The following is a 21,155-nucleotide window of genomic DNA, read 5'->3' on the forward strand; positions in this document are numbered from 1 at the left end:
AGAAATTATACACGACCACTCTCACTTGAGGCTAGAATAAACACACAAGTATCTTGTCTCTTTGTCACTGTTGTCAAATTTGGCCTCAATGTCCATGCTAGATAATTTCCACTTAGGGTTTCAATTTCACTTTTGGTTTTTCCCATATAGGGCAGTATATTTTGTTGTGTAGAATCAAGGTCCACTCCATACACAAGACTTTATAGGATTAACGTACAAAATTCTTATAATAAATTAATCATAGAATGATGTCCCACTTCACGTATAAAATTGTGTGCCCATTTATGTGAAATTGTTGCAAGTTGTTCCAAAAAAAAATTGTTTTCATCTATAAAATAAGTGTTTGATCATGTATTCAATGGTATTTTAAGTTGAGCCATTTCTATATTCTATTTTGTTTCTAATAGTTGTCATTCGATGGATTGTAGTGAATTTCAACCATTTCATTAAGTGAATCAATGATTGTACATGGGTATCTAATAAGGCTTTAGGCTGAGAACTATATTTTCTAAATTATGGGGGATATTTCCAATAATTATTTTAATTAATTTGTGGGGGATGTTACAATAAAATAATCATATAATGATGTGCCAAATCACATATAAAACTATGTGCCACTTCATGTGAAGCTGTTACAACTTTTTGCTCCAAAAATTTAATGTTTTTCATCTATAAAATGAGCGCTTCAACCTATATCTAGTAGTTTTGTAAGTTGAGCCATTTCTTTATTCTGCTTTGTCTCTCACAATTGTCATTATGGACGATTAGAGTGAATTCCAACCATTTCATTAAGTGAATGAATGATTGTACATGGGTATCTAATAAGGCTTCAAGTCAAGACCTGTCTTTTCTAGATTATGGGGGGTATTTTCAATAATTAGTATAATTAATTTATGGGGGGTGCTATAATAAATTAATCATAGAATGGTGTGCCACTTCACATATAAAATTGTGTGCCATTTCATGTGAAGTTGTTGCAAGTTGTTCCAAAATTTATTATTTTTCATCTATAAAATGAGTGCTCCAACTTGTATTCAATAGTGCTCTAAATTAAGTCATTTCTATATTTTTCTTTTTTTCCCATGGTTATCATTCTGAGGGGATTAGAGTGAACTGTAACCATTTCATTAAGTGAATAAATGATAGTACATGGGTATCTAATAAGGTTTTAGGCTAGGACCCATCTTATCTAGATTATGGGGGATATTTTCAATAATTAGTATAATCAATTTATGGGGGATGTTACAATAAATTAATTGAATAGAATGATGTGCCACTCTAAGTATAAAATTGTGTGTCACTTCACGTGACATTGTTGAAAATTTCTCTAAAAATTTAATGTTTTTCATCTATAAAATGAGTGCTCTAGTTGTATTCAACAATGCTCTAAGTTGAGCCATTTCTCTATTATGCTTTGTTTCATGTGGTTTTCATTATGGGGGGTTAGAGTCAATTTCAACCATTCCATTAAGTGAATAAATAATTGTACATGGGTATCTAATAAGACTTTATGATAAGACCCATCTTTTCTAAATTATGGGAGATATTTTTAATAATGAATATAATTAATTTATTGGGGATGTTACAATAAATCAATCATAGAATGGTATGCCACTTCACGTATAATTTATGTGCCACTTCACATGAATCTATTGCAAATCATTCTTTAAATGTATTTCTTTTCATCTATAAATGAGTGCTCTGGCCTATATTCAACAAGATAAGAAAACTAAAGAGGGATGATGGATTTTAATTGAAGATGAGGAGGAGATTGCTGAACTATTCGTGGCCTTCTTTGAAAATCACAACAATAATAGTCAAGGTGGTTTTAGGAATCCTAATATCCTGCTAGAGGTTATCCCTAATGTTATTACGAATGAGGACTTGCACCTTCTTAATGCCAAAGTCTTTCTCTAGGAAGTGAAGGAGGTTGTGTTTTCTTTTGGGGCTTATAAAGCCTCAAGATCTGATGGGTTCCCTTTGAATTTGTATCAAGAGTACTAGGATGCTGTGGGAATGGATGTTTTTGGTGGTGCTAAGGACTTCTTCAGATCTGGTAAAATATTCAAACAAATTAATTTTACCTACATTCCTTTAGTTCCTAAAATTGATAATGTTGTTTTCATTAAGGATTATAGACATACTAGCCTATGTAACACATTGTATAAAATCTTCTCTAAAGTTATTGTTAATAGACTCAAATTAGTGCTAGATAAAATGATATTTGTTAACAAAAAAGGCTTTGTCAAAGGGAGACATATTATGGACATGGTTATTACAGCCCATGGACGAGTTCACTTTATGGATCATAGTAGAAAAACTAAAAATGGCATTTAAATTAGACATCTCCAAAGCCTATGAGAGGGTATCATGGAACTTCCTCTTTGAAGTGCTCAAGAAGTTTGGCTTTAAATATAAATTTCTAAAGATAATTACTAAATGTGTTACCTCCTCGATGTTCTCTATTCTGGTCTATGAATCTCCTAATGGATCCTTGTCTTGTAGTCATGGCCATTGCCAAGGTGATCCCCTCTCCCCCTATTTGTTTATCATTGTTGTTGAAATCTTGGGGAGGAATGTTGAAAGGCTTAAAGAGGACTGGTAGGTTAAAAGGTATCAAAGTGACTTCTAGTCTAGATTCTATCACCCACCAATAGTTCGTGGCTGACACTATCTTGTTTGTTGAAGCCTACATCTCAGAAGCTAAAGGATCGAAGGAGACCCTTGATAACTATGCCATGATATATGGTTACATATAAATTTTGAGAAGAGCAAAATGTATTTTTTGAATGTCCACCTTAACCTTCAGTAAAAAATTACCAAAATTATAGCATGTGGTGTTGCTGCCTTCTTGGATATCTAGGGATTCCCCTGACTTCTAAAGGTCCCATGAATACCTTATAGAATGGAATCATTGAAAGGTTTTAGAAAAAGCTTATTGGATAAAAAGGGAAAATTCTAAGTTTAGCTAGTAAAGTTCAATTGGTTAAGTCCTTGCTTACAGAACAACCTAGTTTATTATTTGTCTTTTTTTAAGGTGCTTGTGTGTGTAGCTGATAAAATTGAGAAAATTCAAAAACATTTCCTTTGGACAGGTATGGAAGAAAAAACTTGAATGTCCCTGGTTGCTTGGGATAAAGTGTGTAACCTTAAAAAAGAGGGAGGGCTTGAGATAAGGAAACTTATTCCTTTTAACAGGGCCTTATTATCTGAAATTGGATTACAAATGATTGAAGGTGTCAAAAGATTTGGCCAAAATATTTAAGGCCAAATACTTAAATAATACCAATTGCTGCGATCTTCTCCTTGACAAGATTTTGCCTTCTGGTTCCTATATATGGAACACTATTTCAAAAATCAGGATCATATAATACCAATTCGAGTCATGAGTCATTTACAAAGATAACATAGTATGTAGGTCAGTTTTAAATCTTACATATTAAGTAATAAATTAAGTTTAGTGGATGTTAATCAATTTTGAGTGTTTAACACTTTTAATTTCAGAAATGTATTCTTAATGTGACAACATACATTAATCAACATAAAAGTCTAGAAAATGTTGATCAACTCTGAATATTTAACATTTTTAAGTCTAGAAATATAATACACTCTCCCCAAATTTTGGACAACCAACCAAGTGAAGACCACGAAATATTTTAAAAACTTCAAAGAACTTGCACCCTCCCTCGGGTTTCAGGCAATCCAGCCAAGTACATTCCAATCGTGAGTATCAAAGTTCTCTTAATACTCTGCAATCACCCTATGTCTTTGTATGCTTCCTCAACCAATTTGCGATGCTTTTCAACAATTTTCTTATACTTGGTAGGATTCACTACAGACCTATGAATGGCTTTGAAATTCAACGAGAGTAATCTTGCTAGTTAGTATTGTGACATAAAAACTGTTGGAATTGATGGAACTTACTGGTCATATTTGTTCACTTCTTTCTGAAGAAAGCATTCAAATGTTGCACCCACAATTGTAGACAACACAGAATCTACATCTATGATCCTCTCCTTGTGCAGCTGATTAAGAATAAGGTAATCCTTTGAGCTGATAAACGGATTAAGCCAACTTATACATTTTTTGAACAAGATTCCAGCACTCTTCTCGAAAGAGTAGGATCATAACAAAGTTTTCTATAATAGTTCCTACAATTAGAGATGCCCTTTACTGACGCATTGTCTCTGCAAGTATCCTGTACTTCCATGGCAGAAGAGCTGGGTATCACATTTTTTTTTACAGACTTACTGTTATGGTCAATATATTCACTATTCTTAAATATCATCCAAGGAGATATAAAATTTCCAGTTTACCTATAACGCTTGAGTGTTTTATGGTTTAAGTTTCTTTTCAGTTAATCATATATTGTTTCCTAATCACCCAAGTCAACTTATAGACAGGGTGATAACATATGATTACTAAATCCATGGTTTAAGTTTCTTTTCAATTAATCATATATTGTTTCCATAATCATCTATTGTTTTTTTATCACCCAAGTCAATTAATAAGCAGGGTGATAACTTATGATGATTACACAATCCAAACAAAAAAATGAAAGTGGTTTTAATAATTGAAGCTTGGATATTAATCGTTAAATTTTAAGTCAAATTCTAGTTCCAACCGTAACTTCCTCTTGTCAGTTACTTTATTTTCAAAATACTATCCTTTCTCATCAAATGGTGTGCATTATGAGAGAAAACAATTCTAAATTGTAAGGCTATTTCCTAGATGGAATTACATCGCTCTTACAGGAATATCTTATAAGCTTAAAGTCTATGTTTGATAGTTTTTTTTACTAGGTCCAACTGTAACTTCCTCTTGTCAGTTACTTTAGTTTCAAAATACTATCCTTTCTCATCAAATGGTGTGCATTATGAGAGAAAATAATTCTAAATTGTAAGGCTATTCCCTAGATGGAATTACATCGCTCTTACAGGAATATCTTATAAGTTTAAAGTCTACGTTTGATAGTTTTTTTTACTAGGTCCAACTGTAACTTCCTCTTGCCAGTTACTTTAGTTTCAAAATACTATCCTTTCTCATCAAATGGTGTGCATTATGAGAGAAAACGATTCTAAATTGTAAGGCTATTCCCTAGATGGAATTACATTGCTCTTACAGGAATATCTTATAAGTTTAAAGTCTACGTTTGATAGTTTTTTTTACCTGGAACTATGAACCAGTGAGGCCACAAATGGGGGACCTCATCCCCACACTTCACTTGTTCAAATCCGTGAGCACAACAGCCCAGCGAAGGCACAAGGCCTTGCGAGAACAAAGGCCCAGCAGGGATTTGAACCATGGTGGCCGCTTCACCAATGAAGTGTTTTAACCGCGGCACTACATGTTCGAAAATAGTCTACGTTTGATAGTTAATGGAGCTTTTAAAATTATATTTCATTAAGATAATAAACTATATAAATACTTTATGGATTTGCAGGGTGGATAGGATCATATCTATATCTTGAGATAAGGGGTGATAAGTAAGACTTGTATTTGGGGATTGGGCCCCTAGAAACTATCAGGTGAATGAGGGGAAGTAATACATTCACTTTTCAGAGGTCTTGTGGAAATTGATGAGCTGCTCATGCATCCTAGAATCAATTTAAGTTTCAAAGAAAACTAGTCGAGCAAAATAAACTACATAAACCAAAATAATAGTTACAAAGAATTGCATATATTCATGGGATGAAACATAGATAAAACTATAACAAATTTAAATCAACCATAGATAAAACTATCTCTCCCTCTCTCTATCTCTTCCATCTCTATCTATCTCTCTCTCCTCTCTATTTATCTCTCCCTCTCCTCACCATATCCCTCTCCTCCTCCATATCAATCTCTATCATCTTCTCTATCTCTATCTTCTCATCTCCCTCTCTTTCACACTCTCTCTCTCTCTCTCTCTCTCTCTCTCTCTCTCTCTCTCTCTCTCTCTCTCTCTCTCTCTCATCTCTCTCTCTCTCTCTCTCTCTCTCTCTATTGCAAACACATGAGCCTATTTGTAATGGATCTTTATTATCCTTTCAAGCATGTTTGGATTCTTATAAGTGGATGTATTGTTGATTTGAAGCTATCAGTCTTCCATCAATAACTTAGTTGTGCAATGAATTTTTTTTTCAAAGGGCCCACTAATTGACCTCATGTACTGCACATGTATGTATGTAAAAATAGACCATTTTATTTTTTCTAATTAACCTTCTAAACCTCTTCTGCATATTTTTTACGCAATGAGGATTTCAAACATGAATCTTGGCTCTTGCCTTTCTCTGTTTTCTCAAATGAAATTCCACGATGATGAAAAGGCATGAGAATTGAAAAAATAGGGTATATATGAAAAGTGCTAGTCTCTTCAAAACTCTTTGAGAGAACAAGACATATACACGACCACTCTCACTTGAGGCTAGAATAAACACACAAGTATCTTGTCTCTTTGTCACTGTTGTCAAATTTGGCCTCAATGTCCATGCTAGATAATTTCCACTTAGGGTTTCAATTTCACTTTTGGTTTTTCCCATATAGGGCAGTATATTTTGTTGTGTAGAATCAAGGTCCACTCCATACACAAGACTTTATAGGATTAACGTACAAAATTCTTATAATAAATTAATCATAGAATGATGTCCCACTTCACGTATAAAATTGTGTGCCCATTTATGTGAAATTGTTGCAAGTTGTTCCAAAAAAAATTTGTTTTCATCTATAAAATAAGTGTTTGATCATGTATTCAATGGTATTTTAAGTTGAGCCATTTCTATATTCTATTTTGTTTCTAATAGTTGTCATTCGATGGATTGTAGTGAATTTCAACCATTTCATTAAGTGAATCAATGATTGTACATGGGTATCTAATAAGGCTTTAGGCTGAGAACTATATTTTCTAAATTATGGGGGATATTTCCAATAATTATTTTAATTAATTTGTGGGGGATGTTACAATAAAATAATCATATAATGATGTGTCAAATCACATATAAAACTATGTGCCACTTCATGTGAAGCTGTTACAACTTTTCGCTCCAAAAATTTAATGTTTTTCATCTATAAAATGAGCGCTTCAACCTATATCTAGTAGTTTTGTAAGTTGAGCCATTTCTTTATTCTGCTTTGTCTCTCACAATTGTCATTATGGACGATTAGAGTGAATTCCAACCATTTCATTAAGTGAATAAATGATTGTACATGGGTATCTAATAAGGCTTCAAGTCAAGACCTGTCTTTTCTAGATTATGGGGGGTATTTTCAATAATTAGTATAATTAATTTATGGGGGGTGCTATAATAAATTAATCATAGAATGCTGTGCCACTTCACATATAAAATTGTGTGCCATTTCATGTGAAGTTGTTGCAAGTTGTTCCAAAATTTATTATTTTTCATCTATAAAATGAGTGCTCCAACTTGTATTCAATAGTGCTCTAAATTGAGTCATTTCTATATTTTTCTTTTTTTCCCATGGTTATCATTCTGAGGGGATTAGAGTGAACTGAAACCATTTCATTAAGTGAATAAATGATAGTACATGGGTATCTAATAAGGTTTTAGGCTAGGACCCATCTTATCTAGATTATGGGGGATATTTTCAATAATTAGTATAATCAATTTATGGGGGATGTTACAATAAATTAATTGAATAGAATGATGTGCCACTCTAAGTTTAAAATTGTGTGTCACTTCACGTGACATTGTTGAAAATTTCTCTAAAAATTTAATGTTTTTCATCTATAAAATGAGTGCTCTAGTTGTATTCAACAATGCTCTAAGTTGAGCCATTTCTCTATTATGCTTTGTTTCATGTGGTTTTCATTATGGGGGGTTAGAGTCAATTTCAACCATTCCATTAAGTGAATAAATAATTGTACATGGGTATCTAATAAGACTTTATGATAAGACCCATCTTTTCTAAATTATGGGAGATATTTTTAATAATGAATATAATTAATTTATTGGGGATGTTACAATAAATGAATCATAGAATGGTATGCCACTTCACGTATAAATTATGTGCCACTTCACATGAATCTATTGCAAATCATTCTTTAAATGTATTTCTTTTCATCTATAAATGAGTGCTCTGGCCTATATTCAACAAGATAAGAAAACTAAAGAGGGATGATGGATTTTTAATTGAAGATGAGGAGGAGATTGCTGAACTATTCGTGGCCTTCTTTGAAAATCACAACAATAATAGTCAAGGTGGTTTTAGGAATCCTAATATCCTGCTAGAGGTTATCCCTAATGTTATTACGAATGAGGACTTGCACCTTCTTAATGCCAAAGTCTTTCTCTAGGAAGTGAAGGAGGTTGTGTTTTCTTTTGGGGCTTATAAGGCCTCAAGATCTGATGGGTTCCCTTTGAATTTGTATCAAGAGTACTAGGATGCTGTGGGAATGGATGTTTTTGGTGGTGCTAAGGACTTCTTCAGATCTGGTAAAATATTCGAACAAATTAATTTTACCTACATTCCTTTAGTTCCTAAAATTGATAATGTTGTTTTCATTAAGGATTATAGACATACTAGCCTATGTAACACATTGTATAAAATCTTCTCTAAAGTTATTGTTAATAGACTCAAATTAGTGCTAGATAAAATGATATTTGTTAACAAAAAAGGCTTTGTCAAAGGGAGACATATTATGGACATGGTTATTACAGCCCATGGACGAGTTCACTTTATGGATCATAGTAGAAAACTAAAAATGGCATTTAAATTAGACATCTCCAAAGCCTATGAGAGGGTATCATGGAACTTCCTCTTTGAAGTGCTCAAGAAGTTTGGCTTTAAATATAAATTTCTAAAGATAATTACTAAATGTGTTACCTCCTCGATGTTCTCTATTCTGGTCTATGGATCTCCTAATGGATCCTTGTCTTGTAGTCATGGCCATTGCCAAGGTGATCCCCTCTCCCCCTATTTGTTTATCATTGTTGTTGAAATCTTGGGGAGGAATGTTGAAAGGCTTAAAGAGACTGGTAGGTTAAAAGGTATCAAAGTGACTTCTAGTCTAGATTCTATCACCCACCAATAGTTCGTGGCTGACACTATCTTGTTTGTTGAAGCCTACATCTCAGAAGCTAAAGGATCGAAGGAGACCCTTGATAACTATGCCATGATATATGGTTAACATATAAATTTTGAGAAGAGCAAAATGTATTTTTTGAATGTCCACCTTAACCTTTAGTAAAAAATTACCAAAATTATAGCATGTGGTGTTGCTGCCTTCTTGGATATCTAGGGATTCCCCTGACTTCTAAAGGTCCCATGAATACCTTATAGAATGGAATCATTGAAAGGTTTTAGAAAAAGCTTACTGGATAAAAAGGGAAAATTCTAAGTTTAGCTAGTAAAGTTCAATTGGTTAAGTCCTTGCTTACAGAACAACCTAGAGATAAGGGGTGATAAGTAAGACTTGTATTTGGGGATTCGGCCCCTAGAAACTATCAGGTGAATGAGGGGAAGTAATACATTCACTTTTCAGAGGTCTTGTGGAAATTGATGAGCTGCTCAAGCATCCTAGAATCAATTTAAGTTTCAAAGAAAACTAGTCGAGCAAAATAAACTACATAAACCAAAATAATAGTTACTAAGAATTGCATATATTCATGGGATGAAACATAGATAAAACTATAACAAATTTAAATCAACCATTGCTAAAAGTTATCCAACTACTCCAACTACTACTTTTACACTATAACAACATTAGAAAACTGACACAATGTTATTAGCAAGACCAATTTTTTCTTCACTAGACTTATAATTTAAATAAAAATAGCAATTCTAAATATTTTGCCCCTAATTCTATGGATTTTAAGTAGAATAATTAAGATTTATAAATATTCTAATTGAATCTTGTCATATTCATCTATAGTTATGACTTTGATACTATTATTCTTGTAAGGTAGACAAATGAATTAAACCTTCTATGGAACAAGAGTTAATGTCCTATTCAAGTGCAAAATATATAGAAATGAGGTCTTATCAAAAAGAACTTTGAAAAACAAGTATAATAGGTTCATCTACAAATGCACGATAATGTCCTATCATTTGATTCTTGTCTTGCACTAAAAAATTAATATAAATGATTGTCAAATGATGAATTTAAAATAATAACCACATTAAATTAATGGATATTGAGTGAATAATCATTCAATTCCTATCAAACTAAGGATAGATATACTAAAACTAATTGATATCAGCAAAGATTTAATAATTAGTGTGAAGGAAAGGACTGTATTAGTCAATCTGCTGTTCTGAGTAGAATTATAGTAGACTATATTGCAGAAAAAAATACTCTTAAATGGTTGGGGTTCTTAGGAAAACATTTCCAGTTTGTTTTTTTGGGTCTCCTATTTTTTCCAAACATATTGAACTTTTAATTTTGGTTAAAGGGTGTGAAAGTTATAATAATTTGAATGCCATCCATTTTTGCTTTAACAGCAATTTGAAAAAGTGATAAGTCATTATATGATAAAGAACTTGATGATTTACCAAATAATTTAATAATAATAAAAATTTATTAAGAATGAGACTTTACTATTTGTCTAAAGGACTTATAAAAGTTTGAACACATTATTGTCTATCAACATGTGAAGTTGATGGGTATATCCAACCTAAAATTAACAAAGCACTATCAAATATGTATCAATTGAAAGGAAAGACCAAATGCATTAGTTACTCTAATGGACCACTCCTATTTAGTTTGCAACAACATTTAACACATTATTGAAAATATTCTTCACTCTATTAAAGTTATATTTATTTAGTATGATCATAAATATGTTTTTAATCAAAACAAAACTAGAAACTTGTCTTATGTATCGTTTATAACATAAACTAAGCTTAGGAACATGTTGTATGCCCCTTTATATATATTGATACTTAAAAGCACCTTATTGTATTGAAATCATATTTGATATGTAGCTAAAGCATATCATGCTCTAGTATAAGATTTTGCAGTATGTTTTTTGTATTGAATGCACTTATTTTTCTCTATAAGTTAGAACAACAAGACCTTTTGACAAGAACTAATTCAGTTTATTGTTCAGTGCCTAAGAATCTACAATAACCAAAAGAGTGCATACTTTTTGTAGTGATTCTGAATTATTAATAAGCAGTTGCACCAAGGCTTTTACTTCCTACACTTATTATCCATGCAAAACATGTTAATTGTGTTAAAGCCACTATCTTCATAGTCCATAAATTTGAGAAAAGAACTTGGGAAAAATTCTGAAATTGTCTAAAAGATGAAATATATATTCCACATGTTTTTCCAACAGCTCAAAACTAAGTTGTGACGAAATAAAATATAAGAAGACATTATGTTTGTTGAAGAGAAACTTCTCCCTCATAAATGAAAACTCAAAAATGATTTCTAGGCATTCAATGGTCAATGTAGTGACACTCAAGGTGATAGTTGGAAGTTAAAGAGTGATATTACCTTCGAAATGAAATAGTAGAGAAGAGGGATATTGTAGCCAAAACTGGATAAGCATGTTTGTTGGTTGGATTAAGAATATTGTGTACCCACAAAAAGGACTAAATTAAAAGAACAATAGCATTGGCATTTCCTTTATTTTACTACTGCAACATTGAAGTTGAACATTGGGATCTCAATGAGAGTCATGGCATCAATTGCTTCTAAAGGTAATTCTTGATTGCAACCAAAGGAGCATAAAAATTTAGTCAAATTCATATTGTTGTTAACAACTAGGCTTTGTTGTTGACATGAAAATAAAGCTTTGGAGCTTTGTGTTGTATCTTCACATACAATGAAGCGACATAATAGTTATTAATTTGTTGATGACGTGAACAACTACTTATTTTAGACTTATTACACTACTCGGATATTTCTCATCATATTGTAACCATAGTATGCCATTATACCTGCACAGATAAAAAAAATTGGTACTTTGCATGATATTTCTCAGTAGGTAAAAACCTAATGTTTTAATATGAAAATATAATATAGCAAAATGTTTACAAATATTACTACCAAAATAAATCATCTCATCTATAGATAATAGAAATAATCTAGAAAGAAACTTTAGAATCATTGTTTGTATAAAAAGTATTAACAATTGATAAAGCACAACACCAGTGCTTCTTTTAAAGATAGTAACATATCAATTTTAGAATGAAATTAAATAGCTATAGAGTGTGACTTACCTCAATGTTCTATCAAGATGTCGATGAGATGGAAAGGTTGGGATTGCAGAGGCACATTTCTTTTGTGTGTTGCCTATTGCAGCTCTCTATCTTTCTATATTTCTAGCACCTCTTAAGTTGCCTTTATTTTCTTCTATCCTTTATCTATCGTGTGGTTATTTCTCAAAATAAATCTTTCTTTGCTTCTTCACCTATAAACTAATTTTATAAAGTTTGGATCATGGCGGCTTTCTTTTGGTGGTGAAGATAATGAAATTAGATAAGTAAATCTGATTTATTTACATCCTTGGACACGTAGAACAAGATTTTGTTTTCCTTGATTTACTATGTACATGTAGGGTAATAAGGTGGCTTCATGAAGCTATTGATTTGCCATTTGATCATAAAAAGAGAATTAAAATATAAATTACATTTATTTCTTAAATTTTTAATATTCGCCTTTCCAAATGCATTATGTTTTCTGCCACCACACCTAAGGAATCATGTGTTCTCTCTCCTCGAAATACTAAAAGAAAGCCCTAACAATCTACAATCACAAATGAAATCCAATGAGAGATCCACAAAAATTATTTGATCAATATCTTACATAAAAAAATTTGTAGTTTAACCCACTAAATTTAGAAATAGAAAATAGAATTTTTATTGGATGTCATAGAGTTAATTTAACACTGCATAGCCTATGCTATAATTCCATGCTTGACATGAACTAATAAAATATATTATAAGAAATATTACACAAAGAATAAATTTCAATATTCTAAAACTTTTGTTATAACACTTGTATTTATGAGATCCATATATTATGTTTCTAAAACCATTTATAAAATTTATCTTAAAATGAATATTTTGATTGAATTCTCTAAGTTTTTAATATATGAATAATTTTAATAGTTTAAAAAATGTTTCTATAAAAGAGTTTTATTGAAGGGGAGGACAAAGACAAAAGACAAGAACAAAAAATAGACAAATATAGACAGTATATTATATTAAATAACATAAACATTACATTCATATTTCCTTACAACTCTACAGAGCTGGACCCATGAAAGAGTGAGTAACAATTCATATTACATCTTATTTATAGCCAATGTGATGAAGAACATCTAGAATGTCCATTGTGAGAAACATCTAGAATTCAAATATGGAAGGTTCTATCTTAAATGCTAGGCTTGAAAATTTGCACGTCTAGTGGTAGAAATTAATAATTACCAACACTCCTTAATTTCTAACACAAAATCTGAGTGCATTCTTAGTCTCTTTCACCGATGTTGCGGCATCAAAATCTTCTAGATCTAGAGATCGAACCTAGGAAATCCCTTGCTACTGTTGGGATGTACAAGAGCTCTAGTTCATTTGATAACTAATCCATTATTGATTAAGATGCGAGATACGTATATTTCCTCTACACTTCCCATAGAATCACACTGTGAGTGCTCGGGGATCTTAGCAGGCTCTGCTGGCCTCAAACAATGCTTATACAAATCAAGAATGCTTTTTTTTTCAAAAATTACAGCTGTACTTCCAAAATTCAATCTTTGACAATATTTTTGCCTTACCTATTTTCTCCTGATTGCAACCATCTCTTACTTCTCAAATCTCATGCCTCACGAATTTTATTAACTTCCATGATTCTCCTTACTTTGATAAATTGAACAACTTCAATGGATCGTTTCCTCTTTGCCTCGTCTATGCCTCTGTATTGTCTCCACACAATCTGTCATTTCAATCTATCTTTGACTAGCTGCTTAGCTTTCAATGGTTCTATTTAGCGGCGGATTCTACTATGAGCAGTGTCAATGATTCTTTATGAGTGGATTTCTATCAACCCTTTCAAAGCTATTTCTCATTCACACGATCCCTTACAGAAAACCCTTGCTTAAGAGAGAGAGAGAGAGATAAATTCTTAGGAAATATGAATTCTAGCATATAGTTATGGAAGTATTATACAACATAGGAGGAGCGCCCATTTCTAGTGGAGAAAGACTCAAGGGCTTGAGTTCTAAGGAAAATTGAATTCTAGCATATAGTTATGGAAGTACTATACAATATAGGAGGAGCACCCATTTCTAGTGGAATCAAATATTAGAATTACTCATAAGAAAAATTATCACACTCAAGATAAATAAATAAAAATTAAATGCCCAATATTGTCATTAATTCATTAGGGTTTTGCCAATGCATCTAAAAAATATCTTAAAATAGAATAAGGGACCCTATCCACTCTCACATGCACATTATAAACTATAACTTGAAATATAATTTTACTAAAATGGATGTTGTTTATATGAAATGTTAATTGTGGGCACCTCTCATAAGTTTAACTATTGATAAAATACAATCAATCAAAAAATAATTGTAGTTTTTTAAACTATTCACATATTTAGAATCGTAATCTAAATTTTAAGCAAGGGTTTTTTAATGAATCCTGATAATTATATTTTAAAACTAATTAAACAAATAACTATCTTTTAAACAAGTAAACACACTCTTGATAGGTTGTCCAAACTCTTTCGTTTATAGTCATCATCTCCACTACATATCTATTTGCATTCACAATATACTATATGAAATCTTAAATAAAGAAATGTTTGAAACCTAAGAACTTGTCAAATCATTTTTTTATACAACTAAACACACTTTGTTAGGTGCTCTTAAATTTTGAGAGTGAAATTCTAATTGATTGAGATTTTTCTAAGTGACAAATGGATTTTCTTATATATATTAAATAATTCTTTCAAGAGATTGATGCAATATTTAATCAAAAGATTGCTTGTTTGGATTTTAATGTAAGTCATGCCTATACCTAGTTTTATTTTTTGTTCTTCAAACTCGTTCATTAATGTTCAACTATTTTTGCTTCATTTCCTCCACAAATCTTTCCACATAAATTGCCTATATCTTCATACATGTATATGTATCAAATATTTGTAAATTATGGCCATGTCAACAATAGGACTTATCATTATAATTTTATATCACAAATTTAATATATTCATTTATTTTTAAATGAAATATAATTTAAACAATAATAATTTTATTTATGTACTACTATTGATAACATAAATCAATATTTCAAAGGCATGATTTTCACAAGATAATGTTATTGTTCATTTCTTCTAGTTTTGATTGTGTGAGTTTTTTTCAACAATGTTTCAAGTCAAACTACATGATCCATCATTAGGATGTAGAAAGCAAGACAAGAAAAGAGACATGAATGATTGTAGACTCCTAATTTTGTCCACCTAATTAAATAAATTTTATATTTTTTTAATTATCATTATTCAACTATTAATCAAATTCAAATTTAATTAATTAATTCCCCTTTCCTGACTATTAATTAAATTAATATTTAATTAATTCACCCCAGTCTTGTTCTCCTATTAATTAAATAAATTATTGAATTTATTTAATTAATTCATTAAAACTATGTTTTGCCTATTAATTTAATAAACAAAACATATTTGCTTAATTAATTCATCTCTTTATCCCCCCTCACATTTATATTAATTAATATTTATTTAAATCCTTTTATCCTCCCAAATGCATTTAAGTAAATAATTATCTTATTTAATTCCCTCATCCACTTGCATTTTCTAGAAAATGTAGGTTGCACACTAATCCACCCCTTAATCACTTCTAAACCTCCTATCTTTAGCGTAATCCCCTCTAAATGTTTGCACATTCCTAAATCCAATGAGGATTAAAAGAGGAGAGGGTTGAGTGGGTATGAGAAATAAAAAGACAAGAAATCTTAGATGAAATAAATTTGCTTTAAATCAAAGAACTCCTAAAGTCAAATTTGTATACAACTAAACATACTTTATTGATCCTCAAGTAAAGTTTGGGAGTGAAATCCTACTCGATTGCCCGAAGGATTTTTTTGGGTGATAAATGAATTTTCTTATATGCATTGGATCATTCATTCAAGGAGTTAGATGTTATTAATATTTAATGAAAAAATTGTTTGTTTGGATTTTTGGGATAGTAGAGCATATCTACACCTTGTTTTATTTTATTTGGAAAAAAACATAGCACACGATAAATAAAATTTCAAAAGAAGGGTAACATTCACCCCTAATTTGTTCTGCACCGCTATAGTATAAAACATTTTATAATTTCATTTGTATGGTAACTTTTGTCTACATAGATTCGTGTTTGATGACCAGTTGCAGTTCAAACTATACGAAAAACAAGAAATATTATAACTGGTGTTGTATTTAGACTATAAACTCTGTCCATTTAATATAAAAAAATGTCTTTGATGTAAATATAAGAAATATTACACAAAAATTAAAGTTCAACATCACTTTCGTTATGATACTTCTGTATCTAAGAGATTCATATACTATGTTTCTAAATTCATATGTAACATTTATATCAAAATAAATATTTTGATTGAATACTCTATTTTCAAAATATATATAATTTTGGATAAGTTTAATAGTTAAAAAAATGTGCTATTTATTTAAAACTGTTTGTATAAAAGAGTTTCAAACATCAATTTATTAATATGATCATTTATATGATCCTAAATGTGGCGTACAGATATGGCATTGCCACCTGATTCAGTATTTCGTGGAGTGGCAGCTGCCATTCCCCAGCCGGCTTCGGAAGAGGATGACCTCAATCAGCTATCACCATATATAGTTGGGTTAACACTATACAACGATGAAGGACCAGGGATTCTATATCGGAATGCTGATAACAACCAGGATATTATAGAAGCAGTGTATCGTTGGGATGACCGTCCCCCTGATATTGTTTTTCAGACAGGATTTCTTCCGCGGCCTGACGGTTCGACTCGAGTGGAAGATTACTACAACTTAGAGCTGTTTGTAAATCGTGGAGGAAGCCCCGCAGACACCAGTCCTGTTGATACTTCAGTGTATGTTAGCACGACGAGATTACGTTCGTGGCGACCACTGGTCCCAGCAAGTATCGTTCTTTATTGGTATCAGATATATGCCCCAGGGGGAATCGACGCGGTGCTAACCCTACGCGAACGAAATGGTTATCCTAATCAGCAGGAAATTTCTTTTGCGGGTGGCATTAGACCTCAATATATTCGATTTGCAAGTCCATATACAGTTGGTGTGGAGCCCGGTCATCGATTCCCATTTTATAACAGAATGGGGCATGACGTTTACATTAATGCTGGCTTCAATCCGAATCCAACATCGAACGGGCGGACCACTCCGGAGTTTGGGAGGCGTCTAAGAAACCCAACATGTCCTCGGGGAGGGCTGAATCTGAAAAGAATTGACTCTACGCGACATGCCGCAAAGAGAGATGTCGAGGATTATGTCGACCCAGTTTGCAGTGTGGGACATTACAACGAGAGTGCATTCAACTTCAGCGACACAGAAGAGGCGTACCTGTTCATTGCTGATCAGTGCCTGCTAATCAACTATGCTCCCGGCACCACCGATGACTACATTATTAAGGGACCCCTGAGCATCGGCGATGCCTTTACCTGCTTGAAGGATACTATTTTTGCCAGTGGGATTGACGCTGCATTTACTGCTTCCTTAAAAAATGAGGCGTATATATTTAGAAGTAATATATATGCACACATCAGGTTTACGAGAGATGGTGGCGATATTATTTGGGGACCCATAAGGATCACTGATGGCTTCCACTCTTTAAAAAATACCGTTTTTGAAAATGGTATTGATGTGGCTTTTGCCTCTCTCCGAGAAAATGAGGCGTATATATTTAAAGGTGATCAGTACGCGCTTATTGATTTTGCACCGTACACACCAAATAACAAAATAATTCAGGGATCCAAACAGATTACTCTCAGTTTCCCCTCTTTAAAAGGTACAATTTTCCAGGATGGTTTTGATGCAGCGTTTTCATACAATAGAGAAGGATGGTTTTCTACAAAAACAGAAGCTTATATATTTAAAGGCGACACCTACGCTCTCATTCATTATGCCGCTGGGACCACAGACGATAAAATTATTAATGGACCGATCACCCCGATTAGTAATGGTTTCCCCTCCTTAAAGGACATCATACCAATGTATCCATGTGACTGTTAAACTGTCACTTTATTACTAAACTAAACTAAAGAGCTTGCTCTGCCATGTGCATTATGTTAGAGAGCAAGCTTAGCTTTGCTCTACCATTTGCATTAGGCTAAAGATTAAGCTCATTATGTTTGTGTCACATTCTCATATGAATCTATTCTAAGGCTCCATAGTTCCGATGTGATTTGAACTAGGGGTGGGGATTTGAACCTTAATATTACTCTATGTGTAAGCTTTGTAGTCCCGATGTAATTTGGACTAAGGGCGAGGACTTGAAACTTAGTATTGACTTTGTGTGTAAGCTCCATGGTCCCGATGTAATTTGAACAAAAAGCAGGGACTTGAAACTTAATATTAACTCTGGGTGTAAGCTTCATAGTCCCGATATAATTTGGGCTAGGGGCGAAAACTTAAAACATAATATTATCTCTATGTGTTTGTAAGTGTCTGAATGAATGTGTATACAGAAATGGGAACAAAAAAAATTCATATGCCAAAATTTCATTCTATGCCAATGTTGCCACCAAAGTAATCGAGATCTCATCTTACAAGACCTTCATAAATTAGGGCAAGAATATAAAAAAAATTTATAGATCTATAGAAAAATATACTGTAGACACCTAAAATTGTCCTAGTCTAATTAAATAAATATTTTATTTATTTAATTATTTTATCCTAAGCCTTCTATTAATTACAAATATTTTTATTTATTTAATTAATTCATTTATCCTTTTCTAGCCTTTCTCTAATTAAATAAATATTTTTTATTTATTTAAATAAGTTGTGACTAAACAAAATACAAGAAGACATTATGCTAATTGAACAAAATTTTCTATTTTTTAAATGAAAACTCAAAAAGGATCAAGAGGAATTCAACGACCAATGTGGTGAGACTCAAGATGACTGTTGGAAGATAGAGAGTTATATTACCTTAGCAACGAAGTAGTAGAGAAGAGGGATATTTGTAGCCAAAACTAATATGCCCTTCACTAGATATACTAAGAATAAGCATGTTTGTTGGTTGGATTAAAAATATGGTGTACCCACAATAAAACAAAGGACTAAATTAAACAACTATAGCATAGGAATTTCCTTTATTTTACTATTGCAGCATTGAATTTGAACAATGGTATCTCAATGAGAATCATAGTATCAATCGCTTCTAAATGTAATTCTCGATTACAACAAAAATAGCATAGAAATTTAGTCATTTTCATATTAGTGCTAACAACTAGGCTTTGGTGTTGACATGAAAATGAAGCTCTAGAACTTTGTGTTGTATTTTTACATACAATGGAGTGGCAAAATAGTTATTAATTTGTTGATGGAGTGAATGAAACATATGGAAAATAGTGAGGGTCAAGATAATCTACATATTTTAAACTTATTACACTACTATAATATTGTTTAGCATATTCTCACCATGTTACGATATTATACTTGCACCTAATTATCTATAGTTCTTTGCATGATATTTCTTAATAGGTAATGTTCACATTATTTTAGGTTGAAGTCCACGGGCCGAATTTTGATTGGGGTGCATTTTTCCTTTTTTTTTAACTGTCCAGCTGCACTCAAAATACGGGCCAAATGTCATCTCGGGGTTGCCTCTAACAGCCTACGTTTTATGTTCAAAGTTTGGAGGAACACAAAGTTGCCAAGTGGATCGGTTTTGATTACTCGACATTCTATTGGACCCCACCCTATATCATGAGAAAGATGGGGACACATGGCATCTCCACGATGTCGGTATTATTTCTGTTTGGATGCCCTTCTGTGGAGGTCCCCTTGAGTTGCTGCGTGCTACTTAGGGTACGCTGTCTGTCAAGCTGCGGTTAGCAAAAACTATTTTCTATTCAGGCAGGTATGCAGATCGTCACGGCTAAGTGGGAGTAACGACCTCAGAGGCCGTTTTACTGGGTGTGTTGTTATGGGATGCCATGACAATGTTTTTTGTTTTAGACCCGGTTGCGCATGGCTGGCAAATGTTTGAGTTGTTAGCAGAGCTATGGGCTCTATTTATGCTTTTTTTTTTCCCTATTTTGGGGGGTTCAGAACTTTGAAGGAACAATTAAGTTTCTTAGATAGAATTTTGGCCTTTTAGCTATTGTTGTTTCTTGAGGAAAGGTTAATCAAATTGTACCTATGGCCTTTGTGATGCCTCTTTTCAGGGTGCTTTGATAGTTTTCTATGCTTATCATGTAATTCTGATGACTTTAGAAATATATATCTAAGACTTTGCCGATTAAACTATGTTTTGTACTTGTTATCTGGTAGATGCGTGATTGATATTTCTTTACATGTTGCATAGGAATCTTAATTATGTCTCAATTGTGGGTCTATTTGGATATGTAGATTATTGAATGGACTTTAAAATTGAATGTTTCTAGGCTTTATATGCCGTTAATACTTTTACAAAATGTTTTGGTGCATCACCTAAGTAGTTTAGATCATTTTGCTTTAAGTTTCTTTTTTCCCTTTTCCCAAAACTATAAGGAAGAGTTGGCTTCTTAAATCCGAAGGTCATTCAGTGAGTCTCGCACAATAGGTCCCCCATCACTGAATTTCCCATAAGGTTGTCTGCTTTCAAAGTAAAATTTAGAGTCAACAGTTCTTTTTCTAGCATGCCCAGTGGGACCTAATTTTGAATAAACTCTGAGTTCGTTTATGAGTCACAAACCCATTACCAGGAGTCAAACAACCTTAAATCCTAGTTTACTCTTACCACCCCTGGTAAATGTTCATTCAACTGCATCTTTGTCTTCTCAGAGCTTGCTCGTCTTCCATGCACTCACCCTTACAGCAATAGCACGCATTCCCCCTCAAAATTTTGTGACCTGGAATAATGGGAGCCCTCTCATTCCCCCTACTTCACTTGTGGTCTGGGGACCAATCCCCGTAGTCACGCTAAAAGTTGTGCCTAAGTTTACTAGAGAATTTCATAAGACCCCAAGG

At 32.6% G+C, this 21,155-nt stretch overlaps 1 protein-coding gene across 1 annotated transcript in view; it reads left to right on the forward strand.

The window, feature by feature from the left end:
* LOC131026787 (uncharacterized) overlaps positions 1-18,257 on the forward strand; it is a 20,135-nt gene extending 1,878 nt beyond the window's left edge. The window contains exon 2 of the mRNA XM_057956765.2: positions 16,714-18,257. Within this exon, the coding sequence (XP_057812748.2) occupies positions 16,716-18,212 (1,497 nt within the window). The 5' untranslated portion in view covers positions 16,714-16,715 and the 3' untranslated portion in view covers positions 18,213-18,257. The remainder of the gene's footprint in view (positions 1-16,713) is intronic.
* Positions 18,258-21,155: the final 2,898 nt, after the last annotated feature.

This window comes from Cryptomeria japonica, chromosome 1 (assembly GCF_030272615.1).
Source record: "Cryptomeria japonica chromosome 1, Sugi_1.0, whole genome shotgun sequence".
Taxonomy (NCBI): Eukaryota; Viridiplantae; Streptophyta; class Pinopsida; order Cupressales; family Cupressaceae; genus Cryptomeria; species Cryptomeria japonica.